This window comes from Filicampus tigris, chromosome 10, assembly GCF_054856515.1.
Source record: "Filicampus tigris isolate MCC_2025a chromosome 10, RoL_Ftig_1.0, whole genome shotgun sequence".
NCBI classification, from domain to species: Eukaryota; Metazoa; Chordata; class Actinopteri; order Syngnathiformes; family Syngnathidae; genus Filicampus; species Filicampus tigris.
Window position 1 is genome coordinate 14,022,220 of NC_141226.1, and position 14,044 is coordinate 14,036,263.

At 42.6% G+C, this 14,044-nt stretch overlaps 1 protein-coding gene across 2 annotated transcripts in view; it reads right to left on the reverse strand.

The window, feature by feature from the left end:
* Positions 1 to 14,044, reverse strand: part of LOC147140929 (kinesin-1 heavy chain) — a 33,695-nt gene that overhangs the window by 8,168 nt on the left and 11,483 nt on the right. Inside the window, exons 2-24 of one of the 2 annotated variants that reach the window (XM_086042850.1) lie at positions 13,043 to 13,130; positions 12,903 to 12,976; positions 12,725 to 12,829; positions 12,603 to 12,651; positions 11,794 to 11,849; positions 11,633 to 11,720; positions 11,424 to 11,548; positions 11,241 to 11,345; positions 6,976 to 7,121; positions 6,752 to 6,900; positions 5,530 to 5,717; positions 5,270 to 5,338; positions 4,972 to 5,178; positions 3,795 to 3,938; positions 3,520 to 3,708; positions 3,331 to 3,448; positions 2,642 to 2,697; positions 2,453 to 2,562; positions 2,277 to 2,378; positions 1,316 to 1,376; positions 1,158 to 1,229; positions 378 to 482; positions 81 to 297 (exon numbers count right to left, since the gene is read on the reverse strand). In XM_086042850.1, coding sequence (XP_085898976.1) covers positions 81 to 297; positions 378 to 482; positions 1,158 to 1,229; positions 1,316 to 1,376; positions 2,277 to 2,378; positions 2,453 to 2,562; positions 2,642 to 2,697; positions 3,331 to 3,448; positions 3,520 to 3,708; positions 3,795 to 3,938; positions 4,972 to 5,178; positions 5,270 to 5,338; positions 5,530 to 5,717; positions 6,752 to 6,900; positions 6,976 to 7,121; positions 11,241 to 11,345; positions 11,424 to 11,548; positions 11,633 to 11,720; positions 11,794 to 11,849; positions 12,603 to 12,651; positions 12,725 to 12,829; positions 12,903 to 12,976; positions 13,043 to 13,130 — 2,623 coding nt within the window. Of the gene's footprint in view, positions 1 to 80; positions 298 to 377; positions 483 to 1,157; positions 1,230 to 1,315; positions 1,377 to 2,276; positions 2,379 to 2,452; positions 2,563 to 2,641; positions 2,698 to 3,330; positions 3,449 to 3,519; positions 3,712 to 3,794; positions 3,939 to 4,971; positions 5,179 to 5,269; positions 5,339 to 5,529; positions 5,718 to 6,751; positions 6,901 to 6,975; positions 7,122 to 11,240; positions 11,346 to 11,423; positions 11,549 to 11,632; positions 11,721 to 11,793; positions 11,850 to 12,602; positions 12,652 to 12,724; positions 12,830 to 12,902; positions 12,977 to 13,042; positions 13,131 to 14,044 lie in introns of both variants that reach the window. The other variant, XM_086042849.1, reaches the window with a different exon arrangement.

The following is a 14,044-nucleotide window of genomic DNA, read 5'->3' on the forward strand; positions in this document are numbered from 1 at the left end:
TTGTGTTTTAATTACACAAATATTTCATTAATTTATTTTGCTTAGCTGCGACCAATGAAAGATTGCCTCTTCCCACTGACCGATCTGCGCTGAGTGTCCCCGCCTGGCCATGTTCTTGGCCCTGACAGCCTCCTTGATGCGGTCCACCTCCTGTTGGTAGCGCTTGCGGTCGCGGGCAGCGTTCTCCTTGGCCTCCTTCAGTGCAGACTCCAGAGCCTTGACCCGCTCAGCCGTAGCACGAAGGCGCTTCTCCAGTTTTGGAAGCTCGCACCGAAGATCTGCATTGTCACGGACCAGCTGGCAGTGAAAAAGACAAGGTAGAATTATGATATCATGCTAGAGTGGAAAGCGGACGTGACATATTTTAAACCTCCTACCTGTTTGTGAACCTTGGTGAGCTGTTCAAGATTGTTCTCAAGAAAGGATATTTTCTGCTTCTGAGCCGCGCTGCCCCCAGTGTCGTCAGAGTCCATCTCGGCACTCTGCGCACACACAGAATGGAGCGTTAGCATTGGCATGCAAACACGGGAGATGGGACTAGGTAGCAGAGCCATTCACGTGTTACTGTCTTTTGGCTGACTTGCTCTCAATTTGTATTTTCTCTGGCTAGATAAGGATTCAACATGTCGTGGCATGCTAACAACCAGCAAGGCCAATAACGTTAACAGTGTTACGCTAACAAATTGTAAGACTGCAACCTGAGTACAAAAAACGCTGACCATACGGATTTTACTTTATGCCCTGTGGTTGAGTACCATTTCAAATGCTAACATGGTAACAGGAGATACACTTAAGACAAATCCACAAAGTTCTGAGACAGACTAATAAGGATTTTGCATCATATAGTTCCAGAATAGAGTTTTTATAAAATTACTTAACAGAATACAAACATCGCCATATTTTGTATGCGACGAGTACAGAAATCTGTGGGGTAGATCATAGATCTTAATTTCAGAACTTTACTTTTAATGGCAACTAATCAAATGCTGACATGCTAACAAGTGGTATGCTAACACATAATGAAGAAACGGGAGTACAGAAATGTGATGCGGAGCATCAAAGATTGTACACAGTGCTCAGTGGTTGGGTACTCTCTCTGCTCAAATGCCAACATGTTGGCAGATATCCTCCTCACATCCACTTAGTATTTGTTTCACCTTTTTCACGCGGGTGGCCAAGTCCTGCACAAAAAGCTTCCTCAGGTTGTGCAGAGTCTGCAGCTCCTTTGCCTTGAAGGACAAGTGGAAAAAGAAATCGAATGAGGTAGGATCCATACCTTTGAAAAAAGTGAGATGGACTATGATTAAGAACTCACCACCGTCTCCTCCAGACCCTTCAGGTCCTGCCTGGCCTGCTCTCGCCTGTCCTGCATCACCCTGGATTGACATATCGTGTAGTGTTCATGCTTCTCCTTGATTTTTGTTCAATATTAGCCATAGAAATGTATAAGAATCAAATGGGGAGGCAAATGGGTAACGGATATTAGGGTTCCCACACAGAACTCATTGCGTATTAGGTACGCGACAAATAACTGCAACTGCCTCTCGCATTCTAGCCACACACCTAAAGGATTTTGTTTGATGAAATGAAGTGGTTTGGTTGATCATTTTTGTTTTGAAGATCTTATGTTTAACTCATTCACTGCCACGGACATCTTAAGTCATCAAACTGGAATCAAACCGTTTATTCATTGCCATCAACTTCTATCGATGTGAATTACGTTTTTCAACAGGTAAGGCCTCGCCCAGTTTATTTATGAATATCAAGCTTGTAAACAAACAAACAAATCTCTGTAGATGGTGACGTTATTTGCTCTGGATTTGAGATCAGCACAGCTTTTGTGTAGAAGATAGAGCTTTTGTGTAGAAGATAGAGCCTTTTTTTGTTGTTGCCGTTTTATAATTTGAGATGTCACAAAAGCAAAAAAAAAAAAAAATACCTCTGACAAAGTCACCGTTCTGCTTAATGTGTTTCTTTCCACTCCTTTTCGCTGCTTTTTGGTCTGAAATTGATGTCTTTGTAACCAACCCATGTTCTACTGCTGATTATTAAAGAAAGGAAAAAGCTAGAAACAATTTTTATCTGGTAAAAGAGCCTCTTTCTTTTGGTAGGTCTGGTGCTTATATTGTTACAGAACACAATATTGTGTGGTCAATATGCTCTCAGACAGCTGGCAACATGGGGAACTCTGCCTCAAAAACAGCTGGCAGTGATTTAAGTGAATTATCTTTGGTTGTCTTTTGTCAGTTTTACAGAAAACTAAAACGGGGACATACGTCAGCTCGTGCAGCTTGCGGCTCTTGTCCTGGTCGGTGGATTTGAGCTTCTCATGCTCCACTCGTAACCTCTCCTGCTCCAGCATGATCTTCTGGTTCAGGCTGGAAAATATGATATTATGAATACGTAGCATATCTCCTGAAGGCGCGCGAGTGATGGCGTGCGGCTGTCTTACTCCTGCAGCTCGGTGATGAGCTTCTCCTTGGTGTCCAGCTCGTCCCTCAGGCTGCTGATCTGTTTCTGGTGAGCCTCACGGTGAGAGTGGATCTGCTTCTCCACGGCTTCCTGTGACACAACAAATGTTACTTTTTGGGGGGAATAATTGGGCAGAACGCAGGTGATTGACAAGAGCTGAGTCACGCACCTTGACTTCGTTGGCGGTCTGGATCTCGTTCTCCTTTTCCATGGCGTGGACTTTCTCTGCAAAACACAAAGACAGACGTGTCACCACGACAAGAAACCTGCGGAGTTGGCATCTCCTCGACATCTGACTGACATAAGTAATTACTTTTAAATAATTCCTGGTGTGACGAGTTGAAGTTTCTTCTATTTTTTGCCTTTCTGCAGGAGTCTATTTTACACGGAGATCCAGCAAAAAAGCTGAATGGCTGTCTAATAAATCTCAGAATTCCTTACACCTTAGTGCAGCGGTACCCTTCTAATAGTTTATAGACAAGGACTACTCATATACATAAAAAAAAAAAACATTCATAGACATGGAGCAATGCTGAACATTACATTACATTGCAATGTACACAACAACACTGTACATTCATTAAAACTGGTTGTACTACCAGAGAGACAGAACATTGCAATTGATTTCAAGCCATTTTAAGGAAATCTACTTTTTCCAGACACATTTTTAATGGGAAATAAAATGTCCATATCGCACAGCACTACTGTTCTGTTGTGTAAATGTGTATTTGGATACATTATTTCAGGGGTCTCTGTGGTCGTCAGTTACGATTTAGTTTGACTTTCTCTTCCTGCAACACTTTTTGACTTCCCAGCGGTCTTGACCGCAGCACAATTCCGTGGAGTGACGCAACATACCCTGAGCGCTGAGTTTGACCAGCTCCTCGTTGAGTGAGTCAACGTTCTCCTCCAGCTGCCTCTTCTTGTGCTCCACATTCTGCAGGTATTCCGTCAGGGACTTGATCTTTGCCTCGTGCTGCAAAACGAGGGAAATCGAGTTATTTGACGGCATTCTGCATCCGAGTCGGGTTTGGGGGGAGTACGCACTTGCGAGATGCGCAGCTGGCAGGCGGCCAGCTCTTTCTCATTCTCGTCAATCTTCTTGTTGCTCTCCGACTGGGTGCCTTCCAGCTGCTTGCAGCGCTTCACCATGCTCTTCACCTCCGACTTCATCTTGCTAATGTACAGACGGGCCACCGTGAACTCCTCGTCAATTAGGCCGCTGCCGCCCTCGTGCTGCTACAGACAAGAGGAAATACGATGAGGAATGCGGCTGGGAAGAACCACAAAGATCGACATTTTTCTCTCTCGCTTTTCCTCACCTTGATATCATTGCTGCCGACGGCGATGCCGATCTCGGCCAAGTCTTTGAGAAGTGATGACATCATCTCTGTTACCCTCTTCTTCTGGTGGTTAGACATCTCCTTCAGCTTCTGGAGCTCGGAGTCCAAAGATGACAGGATGGACTGCAGAGAAGATCACAAACACTTCACAAACAACTCCGGGGGTCCGCGGTTAAAGGGGACATTTTGTGGAAAATTGACTTTTAATGTTTGGATACAAATATTTATGTGTCTGAAGAATGCCTGCACAGCCATCAAGTGGGTAACATGTTGGGGCGAACATTAGGGTTCCCACACAGATCTCAATGCGTATTAGGTACGCGACAAATAACTGGAACTGCCTCTCGCATTCTAGCCAAACGCCTAAAGGATTTTGTTCGACAAATGACTGAAGAATATAATTTCGAAATGACTGAAGAATGCCTCAAGTGTGAAATTACACAACCACATAAACCTTATTTGCCTATTTATGAAAATGTGTCTGTAAGCGAGACCTTCTCAATTTCCACCCTACTGTCATGCTAAATCACCAGCCCCGCATGTTTTTCGCCTAAGACTTGCCAGATAGGCTGGGCCGAGAGCCACAGACTGTGTCGAGCACCAAGTCAAAAACAAGAACATCATCAAAAACACAAGGACCTAGTCAAAAAACGATTAAAAAAAAACACTTTAAGAACCAAGACAAAAACATTCAACAACCAAGTAAAAAAAAGTCAAGAACCATGTCAAAAAACAAGTCAAAGAACAGTCAATACCCATGCCAAGAACGAATCAAGAACCTAGTCAAAAACCAAATCAGGAACCACTTAAGTACCATGTCAAGAACCAAGTCAAAAACCAACAACCACACCAAAAAAACAATTCAAGAATCCTGTCAAGGACAAAGTCAAATACCATTTCAAAAAAGTAAAAAAGATCGTCAAGAATCAAGTCAAGAACCAAGTCAAGTACCATATGAAATAACATGTCTGGCCATTTCACGTGCCACACCACTAAACTGACAACTTGTGACAAGTTGAATCCAGTGGCTTGCGCCTACAAGCTTTTAAAACACCTGGCACCTGTCTAAACTGTGACAAAAACAGCTTAACGTGGCCCATTTCAAGGTCAAAGCGGTCTAGTTCATGTTTTCAGGTATCCCCGCCCTCACCCTCACCGATTTTTGGCTGAGCTCCTCGCTGATAACCTCAAACTCCTTGGTCTTGTCCTCCACCTCCTGGCTCTTCTGGTCATAGTTGACGGCCAGCTCCTCCAGAGCTTGCAGCACCTCCTTCACCTCCTCCTTGGAGGCCTCGTTCTCAGCCTGCAGGCGGTTGAGCTCGGCCTGGAGGTTCTCGTGGTCGCGGCGCGAGGATACCAGCAGCTGCCCGACGAGAAAGTTGAGTAAAGGAAAAAAAATAGTAAGAGAGAGAGAGGGGGGGGAAAAAAACACAGCTCAGACATTTAGGGCTCACCTCCTCCTGGTCCAGCATCTGCTGCTTCAGTTTCTCGGCCAGCTGGCTCTGCTGGTTGATCTCTTCATCCTGCACAAACGTAAACATGTAGCGGCATTAGCATTCACAGCACAGCACTGGCATTGCACTGCGGCTGAGGTGCAAGACTGAACAACAAATATGAACATAGCTTAAACGCTAAACAGGGTTTACATTTTTGGGGAAGGCTGGGTGATAAGCTATCCCATGTTTTTAAACGCACACATTTTTAAGTTCGTTACCTTGTCGTCCAGCTGCTTATAGAGCTTGGACAGCTCAGCCTCGCACTTGTCCTTCTCCACGTCGGTGAGGCGCACGCCAGGCACGTTGGGCGTGGACGCCGGCTTGTCGTTGAGGATGTTGTCGAGGGCCAAAACCTCAGCATTGGCCTTTTCCTTGTCAAACTGCTCTTCCACCGGCACGCTCTCGCCTGGGATGAGGAAAAGTTCATGTGAATATACAGTGATTTGTGCACCTTTGGGGAATTACGTTAGACAGTGGAGCCAACAGTCGTTACTACATTGTGTTAATGAACCATGTGTTGTTACTGGGGGTGTAACAGTGCTTATCCAGCTCCCATAAATAAATATAATAGGTGTAATTAGTGGACATCACGGCAAATGATATGCTTTTGGCTATATGTCCAACTTGTTAACTTTTTCATTCATCTTTTGCGTACAACAGACAAGACTGATTTTCAACTCTCATAAAAGACGACAATTCTAAAGGCTTCTTTATACTCCCGCTTCAATGCGGGTGACAACTTCCGTATTGCATCATGTGCGTTTTGCTTCGCGACATGTTGGCAACAGGTCTGCGACATATGATGCGGACACGTCAGAAATTGCTGCTGCGCGTCACACTCTCTTGTGATTGGTCCGTTATGTCCATATTGCGATGACGTACACTTTTCCCTGGCTCGGTTCTTTGAGAGCAATTTATTTGTCACCACGCAGGAGAGGATCCATCATGCAGCTTTTTGCTAGTTCGGCAGCGGCGTGGGTGTTATGTCACATATGTGTGTGTAAAGAAGCACATTTTCAAAACAATGCGTTTGGGTTGCGTGCGAGTATAAAGGCAAACTGTGCGCGGCATTGCTGCAGTGACGTGCTTGCCCATGGGAGTATAAAGAAGCAAATTAACAATTACACAAAACTGTTTGATTTGTCATTATTTTAGGAAAGTGAAGCCCTCATAGTTTTTCTTTTTAGGAAAGTGAACTAACTCCCTAACCCAGGCACCACACACATTTTTAAAAAAGTGTATATAGTGAAGAACTGCAAATGTTTCCATTTAAATATCTTCCAATTCGAAAGCTGTTTCGGCAAGACAATGCTTTAAATTGTTTTTGTACATAGTAGTGAACCCCGTCACACCCTTAGCCAAAAACCTTGTGAAATGATTGTAATGTTTTAAGGACAAACTTGTTATGACTGAGAAAAGCTCAAGTTGCATTCATCTCACCATTCCTCCAGCGATTGAGCTCATTCTCCAGCCAGGTAACGGTGTTCCTCAGAGTCTTGTTCTTCTCCTTCTCCCGTTCATACTTTTGCTTCCACTGTTCCGCCGTCAGCTCGACGTTCACCGTCACCGTATTCTTGATGGTCTTTGCTCTGTGCACGAGAAACAGACAAAAGCCATTTCAGGTTAGAAATTACTCAATTAAAAGGGTTTTTTTTCTTGCTTACCTTTGTCCGAACATGAGGGTTGATTTGGTTTCAGCCTCGTTGTAGGAGGAGGGCGAGCAGCAGATGACGATGGTGGTGCGACAGTTGCCGCCCAGTGAGTCTTGAAGGATGCGCGTCATCTTGCTGTCTCGGTAAGGGATGTAGGCCTTGTGAAAAAGCACATGGCAATAAAACAAGATTAGTAAAATGAAAGACTGCTACGCTAGCCTAGCTAGGCTGCTTCGTTACCTGGGTCATGTTCTAACATTTTCCATGATCGATTTTATTTTACATACATTTTATTGAAAAGAAAAGTGACTACAGTACTTCGTCCTTCATCATTAACGTTATGAATGGTTCACCCTCATATTATACAACAAAAAGGTGAGGCATAAAAAGAAATGAAACCAAAAAATAATTTTAAAAAATCATTTAATAAGGCCGGCAGAATTTGCTTCCAATTTTTAAAAAAAATAACTAACTTGGGTCAATTTATCCCACAACATAACTGGAGAGTTTCTTTTGTTTGTTTTAAATAGTAAACTGGTCAACTTATGCTTATATTTGTATGACAAGCAGGGTTTTTCCCAGTATGTAAAATTTGGAGGTTTCCAGCCCCACCTAATTTCAGGCCCCTTGTGTTGCAATACTTGGGTTTAATTTTAACTGCAATTGTGGTATTATTTGTATGAGAAAAGGTCGGAAGTCACTCTTAAACCTTTGATGAAGAAGCTAAGCAGCTAATGACTGATTTTCTGTTCGACTGAAAACGTGGCAGCAGGTTTCGTTGATTTCCAAACGGATACATTTTTCTTTAGTAAACTACTACCTCTGATTTCGCAGGGGGTAAAAAGCATTTTTAACAAGTGTGACACCTTATGTTAAATGCTATTTAGAGATGTCTAATAATATAATCATTTTTCAAGGCGCGGTGGCCAAGAGGAGATTCGTAAGTGCAGGTGAAATGGTGCAGATCATTTAAGTCAGGGGTGTCAAAGTCAAATGGACGGAGGGCCAAATAAAAACCTTTGCTACAAGCCGAGGGCCGGACTGATAGAATGTTCTTTGAATTTATTTTAGATGCCCAGATTGGATCAGGTCCTTCGCTCCTGTTGATGATGTCACGCTTTATATTTCTGTAATATATTTCTTTGCCTCTATGTTTGTCACCCCCCTGGCTGTTGTGTTTTTATGTTCGGAATTACTAAATAAAAAATAAAATAAAGTACATTACTGCTACTTTTGCGAGGCAGCCCGTACGTCACTTCCGCTTATGACCTTGTGAAATAAGAGCAGCGGAACGTTTGCGTTTCTCCTGCCAAACTGGAAACAATTTTCTTGTTAGCTCGGGCTGCAAGATTGTATGAACTGTGCATAATCTGTAGTAAAACGGAGAGGATCGTATGATTGGTATGATGTCTCCAGCTGACTCTATTTTAGAGTGGCAAGGTATGGATGTGGGTGCGAACACAGGCCCGTATTCCACTTGACACGTCTATTTATTGTGGTCTGCAACAACATAGACAAAGAATAACCTAGCAACATCATCCAATGCGCATCCATTAGTTAACAATATGCCTAAATGTTACAATTCACTGTAGTAAGCAATTAAACAGCCAAACAATACATACAATACACATTCACACATTTCATCACTAGAATAGTTAGCATACTAGCCGAAATAACTAACTAGTGTTCAACGTGACATCACTCACGACAACATGAAGTATTTCTTAATAAAGCGTTTTACTCCGAATAACCTTTCACCACAATCCGATTCTGAAAACCACGAAACAGTGACGTCTTCAGTCAGCACGTAGACAACCGAAGGACGAACCTTGCAAAAGTAGCGGTAATGTTCGTTATATGATTTTATATTTAGGAAACAACAGCCAGCAAACATAGATGGAATGAAATATATTACAGAAATAGTGTAACGACTTGGGTTATCTGTGTTGTGGTCGAATTTGTGTTTTGCCTGGTTGTGTTTCCGAGGTTAGTGAATGCATCGCGCAGCTCACTGGATGGGAGGGGATGGAAGCGAGAGGAGGGGAGAAGGAGAGCCGTTGCACTTTTTTGACTGAACGGTTGTCGTATTGTATTGGCGTTAGCTGCGGCCCACAGTAGCCGGTTGGACTAATAAAAACGTGGTAATTAAACTACGTCTGTGTTCTTGGAAGACGCTACAATATATGTTAAAGCGTGACGTCATCGACATTCGCGAAGGACCCAATCACATCTGCTACCCACACCAGCTTGCTGCTGTCTGCGGGCCGGATCTAATAATAAAGCAGTATCATCTCAGGGGCCGTAGAAAATCTTATCGCGGGCCGGATGTGGCCCGCGGGCCTTGACTTTGACATATGTGATTGAGGTCATACACTGCCAGTCATTTTCAGACTCTCTAACTCATTCACTGCCACGGACATCTTAAGTCATCAAACTGGAATCAAACCGTTTATTCATTGCCATCAACTTCTATCGATGTGAATTACGTTTTTCAACAGGTAAGGCCTCGCCCAGACATTTTCAGACCCTCTTTTACATTTAACGTTTGAAAAAATTAAAAAATATACATAAATAAGTTCCTGAGATTGCATGGCTGGACTGTGAAAAGACAAGTCAATTTGTAAATTCGGATTCATAGTGATGAGATGTGCTGATTTGTCTATTCTGAAATAAGTAAGCCTCATGAAATTGAGTGGGTCAGAATGTGAATCAATAGAATAGTTCCACCTATACATCAAATAGAGCCAGGAAAACCCCAGTTAAGAACTTTGAAATGTTAATGGCAAAATTTCTTGCACAGTCAATGCTTTTATGATTGCAACATGTTGGGCACTGGAAGAAATGATTCCAAATATAATTGGTCTCAATGGGAAATTTAGGTTTGTAGTTGACCTTGGTTGTGACAGTGGTTCATTTCAGTGTGTGAATAAATCACACGTTTCATCTCGGCAACAAACACAACAAAAGAGGCGATTTCTTAAATGTTGTTTTTTAATGCTAATGTGTGTCAGAGGGCAGTGGATCTATGCACTCTATGCCAATTATCTCATATTTGCTTATGCAGCAGGACAGCTGCGGGGTCAGGAAGAGGTGAAGGAGAGTGAGGACTACCGACTACATGCTGCTGAGAATGGAAAAAAGTAAAGTGAAGGATCATATTTTCAATTGGCTTATGTGTGTTGACATGTTATTTGATCTGGTGGTTGAGCGGCATTACTCGTGTCCAACCGATAACACACTACAGTCGTTTGTATGAGGATTGGCGGAGTGCCCCGGGGATGTGTGTACAACAGGCGCCACAAACACACAAACATTGATCAAAGTGAAAAGGGTGAAACTCAAGAAAATTGAGCGCTTCGAGGAGAGTCTTTGTTAGTTTTAGAGCCTAAATGATCGTGGGTATAATTCTGCTCATTTAAAAAGAACAACAACAAAAAATGCTAATAACCTTGATAAAAAACTAAATCAATTTACAGGAAAAACTCCCAAAAAATCTCAGTGACATATCAGGCAATTGTTTTTTAAATGGTTCCATTCAAAGGGAAATAAAGTTATTTGAGTGTCCAATAAAAAGATCTGCTCAAATGAAATCCTTTGTGACTTTCTGTGCGTAGAGAGTAATGCTGTCACTACTGAATATTTTTAGAAATCAATTAACCAGGTAAAACTATTATACAGTAAAATCTATGGTAAAATCATTTTTGCTCCGATTACTGTTCATTACTCGATTATTATTTACTTGGTATTGTTTAATGAATAAACAAAACCAAATAAACCACAATAAACCACTAAACTCTCCAAAGTTAAAACATTTGTTTGCAAATGTATTCTTTTGATTAAATACGAAGATCTGTCTGCTTTCATGAAGGACTATGAAAACCAGAGAATGAAATCAGAGAATTTTAATCAAACAACTGCTCTAAACGATTAATCATTATCAAAGATTCATTGTCAAACAAATTTGCCACCTCTAATAGAAGAAAAAAAAAAAAAATCAAGGGATATCATTTTGGGTTGAAATTTTGGGGCGAATTTTTACTTTTTGGGGTAAAATTCCATGGCAATTACAACGAGCGTCCATGAATTGCAGATTTTTGCAACGCCAGGGCCAGTGCTTATCCCCCCACATATAGCAGGTTTCTACTAAATAGCTTAACTTGGGCTAGGCGGTAAGGTGGGTACAATAGTGTCACTTCAGCTCTTTTTAATGCTCATGAAAATACACACGACGGTTATTGTTTGTAGCTTATCAGTGGCGATGTAATCAAGATATTTACCGTTCCTTCAGCCAGAGCTGAGATGACATTCCCGAGGGACGACAGCGACTTATTGATGTTCTTGGCTTCGTCCAGCACAGCGCCCTCCGCTCCCGTTTTGCTGACCTGAGGAGAAACTAGCATTAGTGAAACACGCTAACATAGGGAGTCAGTCTCGGCTGACTTGGGCAAGCTCCGCCACACCTTTTCGCTACCGGCCAGATCCACCAGGTAGAGTTTCCCGCTCAGCTTCTGCTCCGTTTGGGTGTTCTCCTGCTTGACGTTGATCAGGAAGATGCTGTGACTCCTGGAGCTGTGCTCATTCATGTCTGGAGAGCAGAGAAGCCCAGCTCAGTCTCAGCGCCTTCGCACCTCAACATGCGGTTTACGTGGTAGAGGACTCGATGCCTTACTTGTGACCGCGACGTGTCTGTTGGATTTGCCTTCGTCGATGGTGTCCATGACCTCATCCGGACTGCAGACAAAGCGTTCAGTGCAACCCTGTGGACGCAAGACCACGTGTGTTTCGTCGCATTCGCTTGGCGAGTTTAGAAACTGGTGTGGTGTGTCTCACCTTCACGTAGGGTACTCTGTTTTTGTCTTCGTGCACTGACAGATTGGTCTTTGACACTGGAAAAAAAGATAAGCCTCAAACATTACTTCTACAAGCTTGTGGTAGCTTATTTTAAAATAATTTTGTCCCATGTTTTTTATAATGTTGGCATATAATTGTGTTTTTTGGGTGTTACAAAAATGATCGAGGCAAAATCTCTGCCTCGAAGTGTCGCAGGGATGATCGTCTTAGCCAGTTTACAGCCAGACAAATCTACACTCATTCATCGTTACTCACTAGGCCAGGGCCCACCTTTTAAAACCATACACCCTCAAATAATCACAGATACTACAGTAATGCGTAATACTAGTGACACCAAAGGAAGTGAAAATAATACCTGTATTTCACATGTACAAGGTATTGCGTTTTAATAATTCAAAATCAACTTTTATCCAAAATCTCAAATAATCGATAGGGGATTAGAAAAGGGGTGCCTAGCTTTAAAAGTTCATGTTGGCATGATTCAATAAAATATCTTTAAATGGGCATTGTTGCTTTAAAATCTAAAATAAATTTGGGATGTGTGAACGGTGCAGTCGATGCCAAAAGTTGTTACTTTGTTTTTGATCATATTGGTATGCGTGGCTTAAAAACTTTGGCAAAGTCAATGACGACCTCACTACTAAATGTTTTATTTTCTTTTAGTGAGTGCGAGGGATGCGCTCGCAAACATCCTACTGCGCCCTCCATTTTGAGTGTGCTTCGCTTTGAAACCCAGGAAAAAATAATTAAGCCCGAGAGAAACGGTCCGGAAAGTCTGGCCCACTTACCATCCAACAGGTCCCGGATTTTATCTAAGTAAATTTCAAAATAGGAAACCTGCAAAGAGAAGAAGATGATGAATGTAGACCTCATGTCAGCCAGCATCTGAGTAGCTGGTCTGGTGACTTGCTTTGATATGAAACTCCAGGTTCTCGTCCATGGAGTAGATGTAGTTGAAGATGTCCTGCACTATCCTGGGGATAATGCCCATGGAGTCTGTGTCGTGGAGATTCCCCTGAGGATCCACCAGAAGTTAACAGCAGAAAAAACGGGGAGGTTTATTTCCACTATTGTTTCTTTTTTCTCACCTCCATGGTGTGCGTTTTCCCAGAGGACGTCTGGCCATATGCAAAAATTGTCCCATTGTATCCCTCAAGAACATCTACAAAACACAAAAAGCATCATTTCTATAGCTACTTTTTTGGGGGGTTTATAATTTGTGTCTTACCTTTGACAATCTTTTGGGCGCAGGCATTGTACACTTGCTCCTGTGTCGTGCTGGACTGAAAGACTCGGTCAAACATGTACGGTTTGCTCTGGAAGACAAAACAGGGATTCTGTGAAAACCACGCAGGCACTGAATGCGTCACTTGCAACTAAGAGGCCACCGAGAAAACAAATCGGTCCAGCAAAGGGGAGGTTGTGGGGTGTAATACTGCAGCGCACCCAAAGTTAAGGCATATCAGTACCCAGTTTTTGTTTTCTGTCTTTTAGGGTCTACCACACAGTCCAGTAGCGTTGTTTCTGTTTTTTACAGTCGTCATTTGCTTGCCGCTTAGTGTTTTCTGTTCTAGCGAGTCCTTATCTGCCAGAATTAACTGTGACTTACAATCCTCCAGGGTGCTTGTCTGCAAGATGTTTTGGTGAACTTGTTTTCTATCTTTTGGGGTCCTCATCTCCCAGACAAGCTTGTTTAGGGCACCCGGCGTTGTTTTAACTTTTTGGAAACCACTAACTGGGGTCTTTGAAGTGGCATCTCAGGTATAAAGTATATGGAGTCAGTCTTCCAACTAATGACACGCAAGTTTTCCAAGAGCACTATGATCACGGAGGATAAACGATATTCAACTCAAGAAGCAGGATGTATTTGGAGGTTTAAACTCCATGTTGACTCATCGAGTCCACTGAGCTGGGTGGAGTTCCAACTGCGACCTCATGCCAAAAAAAGCAATCCGGTCTGCATGTACAAGACCAAGCTACGGTATGACATGACTGTCTTAATTAACCATGAATGACCATTTTCAATGTGATGCAAACGTCAGTATGTAGTGTCAAGAAGGCAGCCTAGTTTGTATGTAAATCATGAGTCTATGATGTGAATGTTAGCACTGAAAGCAGAAACCAAATTGGACTGATGGACCCTGGTCAAAATGGGAAGGCTATATTATCCATTAGCCTTTGAATTATTCATGTTTGGATGTGAAACATCAATACAATGCTTTGATGACAG